A 15,649-nucleotide genomic window follows, 5' to 3' on the forward strand; every position below is an offset into this window, starting at 1 on the left:
TTATTTGCCAAATGTCTTTCTAGTTTAAAAAAGGTAGCTGTACTTCAGCAGGGCTCTAAGTGTCTGTTTCACACCCAGGAAACTGTGGTGACATCAACCTGGTGAGGCTGGGGGAAGAAAAATTGATCAGCAAGGACGTACAGAAATTCAGTCTGGATGCCCAGGCCAATCGCAGAATGAGTGAGTAGTTTGTAAAGGGTTCCTCCCTCACACCATTTGCTGTCTCCTAATTAGTCTGCTTAACAGTGGGGTTCAAAAGTTGGTTCTTCATAGCCCCCAGTCTCTGTTCTATCTGGGACAGACCTTTCCCAGATTGTGAGCAGGGATGAAATCCCGTAACACCATCCTATCCCTCCCATCCTATCTTGGTCTGCAGCCAAAGATGTTTATTTTATCAAATATATACTCTGGCTTTTACTCTGGCTTTATCTAAGCATAATTAAACAATAAAGCATCACACACAAAACAAAAAATATAACTGAAATCACTTCAGCTATAAAGTCTTCTTAAAAGTCATTCCCAGCAGTTTTAAATCAGTTTCGTAATTGGGGCTTAACAGGAACCTCTGGGTTGTAGTGTTAGTAGACCCATTGAAATCAATGGAGCTGACTGGCACTGGATATTGTTATAAAGGTTGGGTGTCACCCCCCACTCTGGTAAGCAGTAGCAAAATTCTAGGCGGTGTTCCAGGTGCTCACCCAGGATCTGTGTTCCTTTGAGAATCAAGGTGCGGCAGAGGCTTGTGTAGCTTTAAGAAATATGATTTATTCACATATTTACACCTGAGTTTAGATAAAGGGAGTCCAGATCTTACAGCATGGTCATCTCAAGAAGGGCTTGTTCCCTGTTCTCCCAGCCTGCCTGCTCAAGATGGAACTTTCTCTCTCCCCCTCCCTTTCTTCTTCCCAGCACACCTTGCTAAAGGCACTCTTTTCATGTTACCTCAAATACAGTCACCCAGGGAAGCCTTCAAAATCCCTGGTTACTGTTCACACCTCAGGACAGTGGGGAAGGACAGCTCTCTTGCATTGCCAATGGCCCTTAATGGCCCTGTATTGTTCATCATGCGAAAGGCGGGGCTGGATGAATCCCTAGCCGGAATTAAGATTGCCAGAAGAAATATCAACAACCTCAGATATGCAGATGACACAACCTTGATGGCAGAAAGTGAGGAGGAATTTAAAAACCTTTTAATGAGGGTGAAAGAGGAGAGCGCAAAATATGGTCTGAAGCTCAACATCAAAAAAACGAAGATCATGGCCACTGGTCCCATCACCTCCTGGCAGGTAGAAGGGGAAGAAATGGAGGCAGTGAGAGATTTTACTTTCTTGGGCTCCATGATCACTGCAGATGGTGACAGCAGCCACAAAATTAAAAGACGCTTGCTTCTTGGGAGAAAAGCAATGACAAACCTAGACAGCATCTTCAAAAGCAGAGACATTACCTTGCCAACAAAGGTCCGTATAGTTAAAGCTATGGTTTTCCCAGTAGTGATGTATGGAAGTGAGAGCTGGACCATAAAGAAGCCTGATCGCCGAAGAATTGATGCTTTTGAGTTATGGTGCTGGAGGAGACTCTTGAGAGTCCCATGGACTGCAAGAAGATCAAACCTATCCATTCTTAAGGAAATCAGCACAGAGTGCTCACTGGAAGGACAGATCCTGAAGCTGAGACTCCAATACTTTGGCCACCTCATGAGAAGAGAAGACTCCCTGGAAAAGACCCTGATGTTGGGAAAGATGGAGGGCACAAGGAGAAGGGGACGACAGAGGACGAGATGGTTGGACAGTGTTCTTGAAGCTACGAACATGAGTTTGACCAAACTGCGGGAGGCAGTGGAAGACAGGAGTGCCTGGCGTGCTCTGGTCCATGGGGTCACGAAGAGTCGGACACGACTAAATGACTAAACAACAATTGTTTCTTAATGGTCATAGCTTGGCTAGGTCGTTTTGCATAGGCTAGCCCAGGAATTCCTCTGCAGCTTGTATATTCCCTTCATATCCCAAATAATCAAAACCTTACCATTTATTAATTTCTAGGGATCCACCCACCATATAACAATATAACAGTATAAACCCATAGTTTAATGAATGTCAGAAGCATTGAATTTCAGTGTGAGAATGGTAAGCAACCAAAGTTCCATTTTGAAAGTGGGATATAAATTTCTAAATTAAAAGCATTTGGTTGGATTCCTTAGGCCGAGCAGCCCTTGGGAAAGATCAAGACATCCACAAGCGGAAGAAAGAGATAGATCAACGACTGGATGCTCTTTCTTGCCAGTGTGCTATAGACGAAAGCCAAAGCAAAGAGAAGGTACTTGTTAGTTGCCATGTGTAATTTGACCAGGATTATTATATCCTACTCAGTCTGTCCAGTAGGCTGTGGTCTGAAACTGTAGTTCAGACATGCTCTTCAGTTAAAAGTGTGAAGGCTTGGAGGCACAGTGGATGGGCCGAAACCTGATGTGGGGTAGTGGGAAGACACATGTTTTACTTGCTCAAATGCTCAGTCTTCAGTTAAAGTGGGGATCAAGTAGCAGGGAGGCTGTTCAGAACTTTTTTTTTTTCTTTCCGTAAGCAGCCCTATATTGAGTCAGAAAATAGATCCATCTAGCTCAGGCTTCCTCAAGCTCGGCCCTCCAGATGTTTTGAGACTACAATTCCCATCATCCCTGACCACTGGTTCTGCTAGCTAGGGCTCATGGGAGTTGTAGGCCAAAAACATCGGGAGTGCTGAGGTTCAGGAAGCCTGATCTAGCTCATTATTGTCAACATTGACAGGCAGCAACTCTCCAGGGTTTCAGGCAGCCCTACCTAGAGATACCATTGGGGGTTGAATCTGGGACCTTTTGCATCCAAAGTAGATGCTCTACCACTGAGCTATGCCCTTCCCCATGATTGGTTGAGTATTCATGTCAAAAACGAGTAAATTCCCACCCACCTCCTCTTTCTTTCAGAAACAACAGTTAGAGCAGGAAACTCGCAGGCTTGCAGAAGAGAGCAAGAGGCTCACTGTTCAACTGAAGGAGGTATAAGTTTCATCACTAAGATGCTCTTAAAAACAACCTTGGTGAACTGCTTCATCTCATCATGCAAAAAAGTGCTTGTGTCTTGGATTAGCTCCAGCTAGGAAATCAGAATACCTCTCCTGTTAGTACAGATCACTGATTGTGCTGCTACTCTGTTGCACATCAGCCACGTGCCATTATCTCAGCCAAATCATAGACTAGGGTTGCCATAGGTCTGGGAAATCCTGGACATGTCATCTTTTGTTGGGCCAACATGCCCACCCCGGGGGATTTTTACATTTTAAAGGAAATGTCTGGGTTGGGGGGGGGCTGGTTTGCTTGTTTGTTTGTGTTTGGCTTGGGCATGAGAGGCTTGGGCGCTGGTGGCTTTCTCCCACTTCCTCTTTCAGCTCTATGGACTGCATACAATTAATTTTTACCCACTTAGATTAATGAGCCTAATGGGCTCGTCATGTTCATTCACTGGATTGGATACAACCCAAGCTGGGTTAGGGTAACTTTCCTCACCACCTCATGCCATAGAAGGTGAGGCTGTGGCTTGGTGGGCACCGAGAGAAATTCTAAGGGGCACTGTTGCATTCCTGAGCACCACATGGGTGAACACATACACCTTCATACGGACTCTAAGCAGGTATTTGGCTGTGTTTATCCTGAGTCATAGGAGCATTGGGAAGCTGCTTTATACTGAGTCAGGCCATTGATCTAACTTGGTCAGTATTGTTTGGCCTATCTGGAGATATTGGCGATTGAAGCTGACACCTCCTGCATGCAAAATGGGTACCCCTTCACAGAACTATGGCCTGTCATTTTAGCATCCAATCCAGTTCTTCTTCTAAAAGCAGCTGACTTCATCTTCAACCACACACTGAGAATGGACTTGTTTTGCCTGCCTGACCATGGCTGCTGTTGCAAAAACAAAAGAGGCAGCTGAAAGAAAACTGGTCTCTGTCTAAAAATTAGGTGCTCTTAAAAAGGAAGTTCCTGGCTCTTGTGTTTCCCAGGTTTGTGGGCGATCGCAAAGCGACATGAAAACGAACATCATCCTGGAGTCTCACATCATCTGCTGCACACTGAGCACCAGTGGGAGCAGCCTGCTGGGTGCAGTATTCCAGCGGCTGGACTGTGATCCTCTGAGCTGCGTCATCGTGGACATGGTTAGTGGGGGATATAGGCACTACAGTAGCAAGGGCATATTTGGGGCAGGAGGATGGAGGGTGTCTTTAGTACCTTTTACAGATTGCAGAAACAGCCCTGTTCACTTTGGCTGCCTTGTTTTGCATTTATACAAATGTTTCCCCACCACCAGCACCCTCTTCTGACATTAAAAGCCCTCAAGGCAGCTTTTTTGTTTGATGTGTTTTGACTGTTTTTAGTGGTGTTGCCTGCTTTTTTTATTTCAAGGCGTGCATAGGTGGTTTGCCAAAGGGGGGTGGGTGGGCAGACGGGGGAGTCAGATCATTGCCAGTTTTTCTTTTGTGAACTAAGTATTTTCTTGTGTCCTTAACTGTTACTTACCGTATTTTTCGCTCCATAGGGCGCACCGGACCATAGGGTGCACCTAGTTTTTTTTTTGGGGGGGGGGAATAAAGGAAAAAAAATATCCCCCCCCCAGCTCCAAAGAGCAAAGAAGCCAAGACAGCGAGTGGGATCCATCCCGCTGGCTGTCTTGGCTTCCTCTTTAGCCACGTGCAACCTCTCCAGCCGGGAGAGGCTGTGCGCGGCTTCGTTTTTAGCCGTGGGGCTGGGGCGGGGGAAGCCCCCAAAACAGGTCCAGGAGCGGCGGCAAGATTGCGCGCAACCTTGCCGCCACTCCTGGAGCTTGCGGGGCTGGGGGCAGGGGAAGCTCGAGCTTCCCCCGACCCCAGCCCCCAGAACAGATAGCTATCTGCAAGCCTTCCGAGCGCAGCGGGAGTTCCCGCCAGGCTCCGAAGGCTTGCGGATAGCTGCCTGAAGCCGGGGGAGCGCAGCGGGAGTTGGCACTGCGCTCCCTGGGTTTCAGGCTGCCTGAAGCCTGCATTCGCTCCATAGGACGCACACACATTTCCCCTTCAGCCCAAAAAGGTTGGGGACTCCTTAGGAACATAGGAATGTGCCTTATACTAAATCAGACCATTGGTCCATCTTGCTCAGTATTGTCCACACTGACTTACAGCAGCTCTCCAAGGTTTTAGGCAGGAATCTCTCCCAGCCCTACCTGGAGATGCCAAGGACTGAACCTGGGACCTTCTGCACACCAGATAGCTGCCTTCTGGAGGACATCATGTCAGCTACCCATGAGTAGCCTTAGGCAAGCCCCTCTCTGCAAGAACCTTTTACATAATTACAGAAAGCTCTTTGAATGCTTATGGAAAATCACTACATAAGTACTAAATAACATTTATGTCAGCGAAGCAGCTCCAGTCAAGCTCCAAGCTTGGGAGGCCATGAACCACTTGATCCAACCAGATGATCACCTGCTAATTCACCTGACCAGCCTAACCCTAATAGCATGTCACAGTGGTGAAAGCATCTCACCTAAATCCCTGATTGGCACTTGTTCTGTAGTAGTGGGCCTGGTGTGTGCATGAAGACAAAAAGAGAGAAAGAGGAGGCGAGCTGCTGTGCTTACTGATTAAATGTATTTTTACTGTTGCTGCTCTATACGTTTCGGAGTACATAACTCCCTTCAGGAGCTTTAAATGCTTACAAATTCCTTAGACCCAGAAACACTCTCTTCTGTAAACCTGAGCTCAGAAAACAGCTCTGAATAATCTGCAAAGCAACCTTTTTTTCTTTCTGCACCTCTACAATGAATCAGGTTTACAGTTTGTTGGGGTTTTTTTGGTTTTGTTTTTTTAAAACTTTAATCAGTAAGCACAGTAGCTTGCCTCCTCTTTCTCTGACCCTGGGCCTAATCACTACATTGAAAGCCTTCCTTTTACTGTTCATCCAGCCCAAGCATGTTGGTGCTGAGCAGCATGCCCCTCATTGAAAATTCTTCCAGAGGAGTCATACCCAAAGATACCTGGGGCAGGAAGGGGTGAGCATGGAATTTTATAGAACTATATTAGCAGCTTTATAGAATTATATGAACAGGTGTAGGCTGCCAAGACACGCTTCTCACCTGACAGCCTGATGCCTAAATTAAGTGTCCGCATTATAAATGTAGGCCGTCAGTTGAAAGCACTCGGTCTTGAACCATGCAGGTTCCCAGTTGTACCATTTAGCAAAAGTTGACACCATCCCTAGCCCTGGTCATGAGTGCTTTGCACATTTTGAGGGTGGAAATTTTGACTTTGATGCCTAGGTAACTTAAATCTCAAGTTGAAGAAGCTGCTGCCACCCTTTAAAAACAAAAAACAGAAACAGAAAAACCCCCACACACTTCAGAATTCAGTTGCTGTAGTCCAGGGGTGGCCAACTCCCAAGAGACTGCGATCTACTCACAGAGTTAAAAACTGGCAGTGATCTACCCCATTTTGGGGGGTTCAGCCAGTGTTCTACTAGTCTTGTTTGCACGCTAACATTAAGATGTGTGGTTTAGCATTATGTGATACAGCTTCAGTTGATGGAACTTGTCATTCCAACATTTTTTGAAGGCACCATCTGGGGTGGGAAAGCTGAACTATATCAAAGTAATCATACAGGGAAAGCAAATTGTATTGAAGTTGGAGGCAACCTGTCAGGAAACTGACATCAGAGCAACAGGCGAAGGAGAGGCTCTCCGATTCTACAGGGGAAGGTACAAGCACTAGGGGGAGACGCAGCTTGATGGAGGAGGAAGGAAATCAGCGTAACACCAAGGATCCAGGAGAGCAAATGGGAGAGAAGGTGGAAGGGCTCCGGGATTCTTCCTTGGAAGTTAGTGAGGAGAGCCCTGGTCCTCCACTACCCACGCCCTCCTTGCGCAGGAGACTCCCGCGCAATGAGAGGCGGAGACGATTGGGAGTCAAGCAACTCTTATGCTGGCAACGGTTTAAGAAACGCCCACAGACAGACTCTGCGAGCGACTGAGGCAGCCACACTGAGATGGGCTGTGCAGTCAGGACGGTTTAACCCAGGCAGCCAAGCTCCAAAAGGGGACAGTTTACGCACGAGTAACTCCAAACCACTACAGCAGTCTGTCTGTCACCGAAAGTTGCTCGTGCGCAACAAGTAGGCGGCATCATGAGTAAGACTGGAGAAGTCAGAGCCACGGAGGGGGCTGCTGGAGGACAATCGCTGGAGGAGAGAAACCGCGACTTGGAACAGCACATAGCCCTCTTGACAGCGAGGCTGGACGAACGACGGTCTCAGGATACCCAGGGGAGGCCCACCCCCATAGCAAGGAAGGTACCGGGACTGGTGCATAAGTTTGGGGGGAGACCTCAAGATTATGGGGCGTTTAGAACAGAAATAGAATACGCCTTGGAACTGCAACATAGCGATTTTGAAGATGACGCAGCGTGGGTTGCCTATATTGTGGGGCACCTGCAGGATGGGGCTAGAGAGTGGATCAGGCCCCTTATGGCGACGCAAAATGCTGCCATGCAGGACCTGGGGAATTTTTTCCAGGCGATGGACGCAATGTTTTCCAGTGATGTGCAACAAAGTGTGACAAAACGGGAACTGATGAACTGTAAACAGGGAGACCAGTCAGTTAGAGACTACTGGTCACGTTTTGCTATGATAGTTCACCGTCTCGGGTGGCAGCTGGACTCTGAACCCATACAAATGTTGTTTGAGGAGGGGTTGTCACCAACGGTCAAGGATGAGCTTTCGCGCGCACCCCGCCCACAGTCCATGGACCAGCTGACCAAAGCAGCACTTGCGATTGGTGTACGGCAGGAAGCGCGGGCGCAGGAGAGGCGGGAAAGGAGAGAGCAGGGTTGCCATGACTACCGCATTCCTGAAATACCAAGGCAGCTTTCCCCACCGGAGGAGCCAATGGAAATAGGTGGTCACGCGCCCAGGAAGTTTCAAACTCCAGCGAAGGGCGCAAGAGGGAGGGAAAGAACATAAAAACGACCAAGAAATGTTTCCTCTGCCAGCGGCCAGGACATTTTGCCAGAGTCTGCCCGCAGAGAAAGGCCTGGCAAGGAATGGTGGGGGCCGTGGGAGGTGAGGAGGAAGAGCAACAGACACAGGAACAGGGAAACGGGAACGCTTGGCTGCCAATCAGCGGGCACAGCAGCCAGGCCAGCAACCAGTAAAAGTGCCCAAACCAGATTCCCCAAGGGCAGCGATAGCCATTGAGGTGGTGCTAGAACTCCTGAATAGGCACCCAGTCAAGGTTCAGGGAATGCTGGACTCAGGGAGCTCCTGCAATTTCTTCAGCAGGGACTTTGCATTAGAGCACCAGCTTCACTTGCTACCTTTGGATTTTCCCTTGCAAGTAACCACCATTGATGGGAGGGAGCTTATTGGAGGGGAAGTGACCCACCAGACCCCACCAATGAGAATGAGGGTGTCTAGGCACTCAGAGACGATCGCCTTTCACGTTGCCTCACTAGCGGGGCCCCCAATAATATTAGGAATGAGCTGGCTAGCACAACATGATCCCGTGGTGGCGTGGTATCAGAGGACAGTCAGCTTTGGGTCAGCCTACTGCCTGGAGCACTGCCTAGGAGGGGACACACCAAGGATGAGTGTCGCCCGAGTGGCAGGAATGGCAGTGGGACGGAAGGGGGAGGTGCCGCCACAATATGCTGATCTGAAGGAGTTACGGGAGTTTATTGACAAGAACCTAAAGAGAGGATTCATAAGAGAGTCGAAAGCAGTGGGGGGCAGTCCAGTGTTTTTTGTGGACAAAAAAGACACAGACAAACCCAGGCTTGTAGTGGACTTTAGGGCCGTAAATTCGGTGTCGGAACCAGTGACTTTCCCCATGCTCAGAATTGACGACATTTTGATGAGGGTGAGGAAGGGAAAGATTTTCACCAAACTAGACCTCAGGGGGGCTTACAACCTGATCAGGATGAGGGAGGGGGGTGAATGGAAGACCACCATGTTCACCCCCTAGGGGCCTTTGAATATTTAGTTATGCCTTTTGGATTACAATCAGGCTCTGCCTGTTTTCAAGGTTTCATGCACCATGTGTTGGGGTCTCTGCTTTACAAGAACTGTGTGGCCTTCCTGGACGACGTCTTGATTTATTCGGAAAGCGAGGAGCAACATGTACGAGATGTCAGGGAAGTGCTACAACGATTGCAGAAACACCAGTTGTGGGTCAAGCTAGAGAAATGTCAGTTTCATGCCAGAGAAGTGGAGTTTCTGGGGTACAAGTTGTCTGACAAGGGCTTAGCGATGGACCCAAGCAAGGTGCAGGCAGTTTTGGAATGGAAGCCCCCAAGGACACGGAAGGACGTACGAAGGTTCCTAGGTTTCAGCAACTTCTATAGGAAGTTCATAAAGAACTTTGCGCACCGTGACCCATCACGGACTGTCTCAGTAGCAAAAAGAAGTTTGTGTGGACGGAGGAAGCTCAGCAGTCCTTTGAAAGATTGAAGAAGGCGTTCGCGTCGGAAGAGCAACTATTACACGTAGACTTGGAGAAACCCCTGAGGCTAGAGACCGACGCGTCTGACAGAGCCATAGGGGCAGTCCTTTTGCGGCCCGGGCGGAGGAAACAGGAATGGAAACCGTGTGCCTTTTTCTCGAGGAAGCTGAGCAAGTCGGAGCAAAACTATACCGTGTATGACCGGGAACTGCTCGCCATCTACGCTGCCTTTCGTCGTTGGTGTCATCTACTGATAGGGGCGCAGCACAAGATCCAGGTTTGTACAGATCACAAGAACTTGGAATACTGGAGGACTGCACGAGTGCTCAACCAGAGACAGATTCGCTGGGCGCAGGAATTCTCCAAGTTTTCTTTTGAAATCCAGTATGTGCCCGGAGAGGAAAACGTGAGAGCGGACGCTCTCTCGCGGAAGCCAGAGTACTTCGAAGGAGAGGGGCCACCGGAGACACGACACATCATACCTGAGGACCGATGGGTGTGTGGGGGAACTCTAGTGGGCAAAAGAGAACTGGCAGGGCTTACTAGGAACGATGAATTCGCACGAACTAAAATGAGGGAGCTCCGAGATGGGAGAGAGGCACCAGAAGGGTTTGAGGAAAAGGAAGGGGTGTTGTACTATAGAGGGGCCATGTATGTACCGGGGGGAGCTCTAAGAGAAAGGGTACTCAAACAACTCCACGACAACCCCACAGCGGGGCACTTTGGACAGCACAAAACGATGATGTTGGTCACCAGACCGTTCTGGTGGCCACGGGTGAGGGAGGATGTACGGGAATATGTACGAGGGTGCGACCGCTGCCAAAGGGCTAAAGGGGAGCGAACGGTACCAGCAGGTTTACTGGAACCCTTACCCACACCGAGCAAACCCTGGGAGGTGGTGTCCATTGATTTTATGACTGATTTGCCCAAATCACGGGGGGAAACCGCGGTCATGGTAGTAGTCGACTTACTGACCAAAATGTGCCATTTTATAGCCTGCTCACATGCGGTGACGGCCGAAGAGATGGCACGATTGTTCGTAGAGCACATTTTCAGGTTGCATGGCGCCCCCTTGAGGGTTATCTCCGACCGCGGAAAACAATTTACTTCCCGGTTCTGGAGGAAGCTCATGAGCTTGCTGCAAGTAGAGGTGGGGTTCTCGACAGCAAGGCACCCAGAGACCAATGGGCAAGCGGAAAGGGCAAACAGTATACTCCAACAATACTTACGCTGCTACGTCAGCGAGAGGCAGAATGATTGGGTAGAGAAACTAGCGCTGGCTGAATTTGCGTACAATAACGCTGAACACGTGTCGACGGGAATGAGTCCGTTTATGGCCAATTATGGGTGCCATCCCAGAGCCTTCCCGGGGAGTGAGGAGCAAAGTTGGAGTGTACCCGCATCGGAGCAGTTCGTGGAAGAAATGGAGGCCCTACACCAGCAACTTAAGATGAACTTAGAGAGGGCCAAGGCGATTTACAAGAAGCAAGCAGACAAGCACCGCAGGGAAGGGGAAACCATACGGGTGGAGGACCGGGTGTGGCTGTCCACTCAAGGGTTACCCTTTAAGGGAGGGTGTAAGAAGTTGCAGCCCCGACGGCTGGGACCATTTGGGGTAACACAACAGGTAAACCCCGTAGCATTCAAGCTCAAGTTGCCCGACAGTATGAAAATACACCCTGTGTTCCACAGGTCCTTGCTCTCACCACACAGGGAGGGGCGGGAATTCCCGGGGCGGGAGGTAGGAGTCATCCCACAACCGCAGGTAGAAGAAAGGGAACACCAGAACTCGGCCACGGAAATAATTGATTCGAGGTGGCGAGGTCGTCAGGTGGAGTACTTGGTGGCTTGGGAAGGGGAGCCCAGGTCAGAAAACACGTGGGTTCCAGCGGAAGCCGTCGATGACAGGTATATGGTGGAAGTATTCCATCGCCGGTTCCCAGACAAGCCCAAACCCTTAGAGAGGTTCTGGGAGGAAGAGAGTTTCGAGGGGTTTTCAGAATCAGAGGAAGAATCGGACTGGGAGGGTCACCCCGTGGGTGGGAACCAAAGCAGGTGGACAGAGGTTTTCGAATCAACTGAGGAGGGTGACGGTTCCTTCAGGGGTTTCCCCATCTCGTCGGCCGAGGAAGAGAGAGAAATCGATTCCACAGGTCGAGCGGGGGTTGGGGGGGTCCTGGAGGGGAGGTGGATGTCAGGAAACTGACATCAGAGCAACAGGCGAAGGAGAGGCTCTCCGATTCTGCAGGGGAAGGTACAAGCACTAGGGGGAGACGCAGCTTGATGGAGGGTGAAGGAAATCAGCGTAACACCAAGGATCCAGGAGAGCAAATGGGAGAGGAGGTAGAAGGGCTCCGGGATTCTTCCTTGGAAGTTAGTGAGGAGAGCCCTGGTCCTCCACTACCCACGCCCTCCTTGCGCAGGAGACTCCCGCGCAATGAGAGGCGGAGACGATTGGGAGTCAAGCAACTCTTATGCTGGCAACGGTTTAAGAAACGCCCACAGACAGACTCTGCGAGCGACTGAGGCAGCCACACTGAGATGGGCTGTGCAGTCAGGACGGTTTAACCCAGGCAGCCAAGCTCCAAAAGGGGACAGTTTACGCACGAGTAACTCCAAACCACTACACAACCAAATAAATGTTGGAGAGCTAGGAATTTATTTTTTTTAAGCAAGATCCTTGAGTAGCTCCCTGCTATGGATTGGATCGAAAGATCCTGGCCTCTTCCCTTCCACCCCAGACTCCTGAAAACTGGATCCAGAGGGTCAGGGGAGGCTATTATGTCAGAATGGATGAGTTGCAGATGTGGTATAGCAGGATTTGATACAAGGCGACTTGTGCGGCGAGATCTTAAGATCTCTCTCGATCTCTCTCATTTAAACTGGTCCCTTTGTCTTTTTAAAAGGCCATGCAGGCTTGTGAGGTTGAAACTATCATCCCACTCATTCATGGCTGCAAAAAGCTGGTCCTGGTTGGAGACCCAAAGCAGCTCCCTCCTACAGTTAAATCTATGGTGAGTATGTCAACAGTTAAGGTGTTTTGACTATCCCGGAAAGAAGTTGTAGAGCTGAAAACTGACAGGCTGTTTATAGGCATCTAATGACCCTGCTTTTCGCATAAATAAAGTAAAACATCTATCAGGTCCTTAATGGTGTATGAGCTGCCTACGGTGAAAATGATTCAATTAGTTTATCGGATCAAATTATTTACACAATTCTGTGAGTTTCTGTGAAATCAGCCTGTGTGATTACCATGTTAGTAGACAACATCCCTTTTGGTTAAAAAGAAATGTATATACCAAGTACAGTTTTTCTGGGAGACACTCCAATGGCTGGTAGGGCAGAGGCAAGAGTAGATAGGGCCAATGCTTTAAGAATGTATTTTTGTATATGTATATCAAGGGATATTCCCATAGCAGTAGTCTTTGAAAGACTTTTATTTTTCTCAAGCACCACCATTTCTCTTAGTTCTGATATGCTGCAAAGAGCATAAGGAGAGATGAGAAGTTCCTGCACCCTCTTACGCTGCCATCTTTCCCACTTTCAAATAAATAAAAGATTGGGTTATTTTGTGGGACTGTTTCCCAAGCCTCTCGGGTAGCCCAGAATAGTTCACTCATTCCTAATCTCTAGTTCAAATACAGGTGAAACTCGGAAAATTAGAATATCGTGGAAAAGTTCAATTATTTCAGTAATTCAACTTAAAAGGTGAAACTAATATATGAGATAGACTCATGACATGCAAAGCGAGATATGTCAAGCCTTGATTTGTTATAATTGTGATGATCATGGCGTACAGCTGATGAAAACCCCAAATTAACAATCTCAGAAAATTAGAATATTAAATGAAATCAGCAAAACAAGGATTGCAAATAGAGCAATATTGGACCTCTGAGACATGAGACCGAGCAATACAGAAGAGCTGAAGGCTGCTATTGAAGCATCCTGGTCTTCCATAACACCTCAGCAGTGCCACAGGCTGATAGCATCCATTCCACGTCGCATTGAGGCAGTAATTGATGCAAAAGGGGCCCAGACCAAGTACTGAGTACATATGCATGCTTCTACTTCTCATCTCTTGTTCTTTAATTGTTGCTGCCTGTGCTTAACCCATTCCCTGAAAGTTTCACTCCTCCTCCCCTCCCTTGCTTTGGCAGAAAGCTGAGGATTACGGCTACAGGCAGTCTCTGATGGGCCGACTCTGCAGACACCTGAATGGGCAAATCCAAGAAAAACACAGTGACAGGCTTCCAGTCCTGTGCTTGAGGACTCAGTACAGGATGCACCCAGAGATCTGCCTCTTCCCTTCCAATTACATCTACGACCATGCCCTGAAAACTGACCGGTGTGTAGCCATCTTACTATTTTTTTTACCTTGCCTCAAGGCAACAGGCATTTCATGAAAAGGTGACCTAAGTGTGGACATCGGTTCCATATTACCCTGGAATTTTGGCTGGTGGTCAGGGATGGTGGGGGTTGTATTCCAGCAACACCTGGAGGGTCCTGCTTTAGCTCATCATATCTGGTGTGTTTGTGTGAATGAATGCACTTGCTCTGACACTACTGGTGAGTACAGTGGTGCCTCGCAAGACGAAATTAATTCGTTCCGCAAGTCTCTTCGTCTTGCGGTTTTTTCGTCTTGCGATGCACGGTTTCCCATAGGAATGCATTGAAAATCAATTAATGCGTTCCTAGGGAAACCGCCTTCAGACCAGGTCCAGGGACAGTCTGCCCCCGGACCTCGTCTGAAGGCTGGGGGGGGGGGGACAAGGGCTTTTCTTCCCACCCCCAGCATTTTAAAAAACCCCGGGACAGCGGAGGACTTCTCCGCTGTCCGGGCGATCTTAAAATGCTGGCGGGCGGCATTTTAAAATCGCCCCGGACAGCGGAGGACTTCTCCGCTGTCCAGGGCGATTTAAAAGCCCCTGGGAAGGCAGGCAGGGGGGACAAAGACTTTTGCCCCCTGCCCGCCTTCAGAATGTGTCCCCGCCCCCCCTCCCCACTTCGGAACAGCTTTCCGAAGTGGGGCGGCTGAGGCAGCTGTTCCCGCCCCACCTCCCCCCTTCGGAACATCGTTCCGAAGTGGGGCGGCTGAGGCAGCTGTTCCCGCCCCACCTCCCCCCTTCGGAACATCGTTCCGAAGTGGGGCGGATGGGGCAGCTGTTCCCGCCCCACCTCCCCCCTTCGGAACATCGTTCCGAAGTGGGGCGGCTGAGGCAGCTGTTCCCGCCCCACCTCCCCCCTTCGGAACATCGTTCCGAAGTGGGGCGCCTGGGGCAGCTGTTCCCGCCCCACCTCCCCCCTTCGGAACATCGTTCCGAAGTGGGGCGGCTGAGGCAGCTGTTCCCGCCCCACCTCCCCCCTTCGGAACATCGTTCCGAAGTGGGGCGCCTGGGGCAGCTGTTCCCGCCCCACCTCCCCCCTTCGGAACATCGTTCCGAAGTGGGGCGGCTGAGGCAGCTGTTCCCGCCCCCCCCCTTCGGAACATCGTTCCGAAGTGGGGCGGCTGAGGCAGCTGTTCCCGCCCCACCTCCCCCCTTCGGAACATCGTTCCGAAGTGGGGCGGATGGGGCAGCTGTTCCCGCCCCCCTCCCCCCTTCGGAACATCGTTCCGAAGTGGGGCGGCTGAGGCAGCTGTTCCCGCCCCACCTCCCCCCTTCGGAACATCGTTCCGAAGTGGGGCGGCTGGGGCAGCTGTTCCCGCCCCACCTCCCCCCTTCGGAACATCGTTCCGAAGTGGGGCGGCTGAGGCAGCTGTTCCCGCCCCCCCCTTCGGAACATCGTTCCGAAGTGGGGCGGCTGAGGCAGCTGTTCCCGCCCCACCTCCCCCCTTCGGAACATCGTTCCGAAGTGGGGCGGATGGGGCAGCTGTTCCCGCCCCCCCTCCCCCCTTCGGAACATCGTTCCGAAGTGGGGCGGATGGGGCAGATGTTCCCGCCCCCCGCTTCGGAACAGCGTTTTAAAATGCTGGGGGTCGGCAGCGAACGCTCCCGACCCCCAGCATTTTAAAATCTCCCCGGGACAGAGACTTCTCTGCTGTCCCTTGGAGATTTTAAAATGCTGGGGGTCGGCAGCGAACGCTTCGCTCCCGCCCGCCAGCATTTTAAGATCGCCCGGGGCAGGCGGGGGGGGGGGAGGCAGGCGGGGGGAGCAAAGACTTTTGC

At 50.3% G+C, this 15,649-nt stretch overlaps 1 protein-coding gene across 3 annotated transcripts in view; it reads left to right on the forward strand.

Annotated features, from left to right (window-relative positions):
- LOC309523293 (putative helicase senataxin) overlaps positions 1 to 15,649 on the forward strand; it is a 314,428-nt gene that overhangs the window by 220,292 nt on the left and 78,487 nt on the right. For all 3 annotated transcript variants that reach the window (XM_082207068.1, XM_082207067.1, XM_082207069.1), the window contains 6 exons: positions 79 to 180; positions 2,198 to 2,313; positions 2,957 to 3,028; positions 4,030 to 4,182; positions 12,392 to 12,499; positions 13,643 to 13,830. In XM_082207068.1, coding sequence (XP_082063194.1) covers positions 79 to 180; positions 2,198 to 2,313; positions 2,957 to 3,028; positions 4,030 to 4,182; positions 12,392 to 12,499; positions 13,643 to 13,830 — 739 coding nt within the window. The remainder of the gene's footprint in view (positions 1 to 78; positions 181 to 2,197; positions 2,314 to 2,956; positions 3,029 to 4,029; positions 4,183 to 12,391; positions 12,500 to 13,642; positions 13,831 to 15,649) is intronic.

Source organism: Podarcis vaucheri, assembly GCF_965113315.1.
Source record: "Podarcis vaucheri genome assembly, chromosome: W".
Classification (NCBI taxonomy): domain Eukaryota; kingdom Metazoa; phylum Chordata; class Lepidosauria; order Squamata; family Lacertidae; genus Podarcis; species Podarcis vaucheri.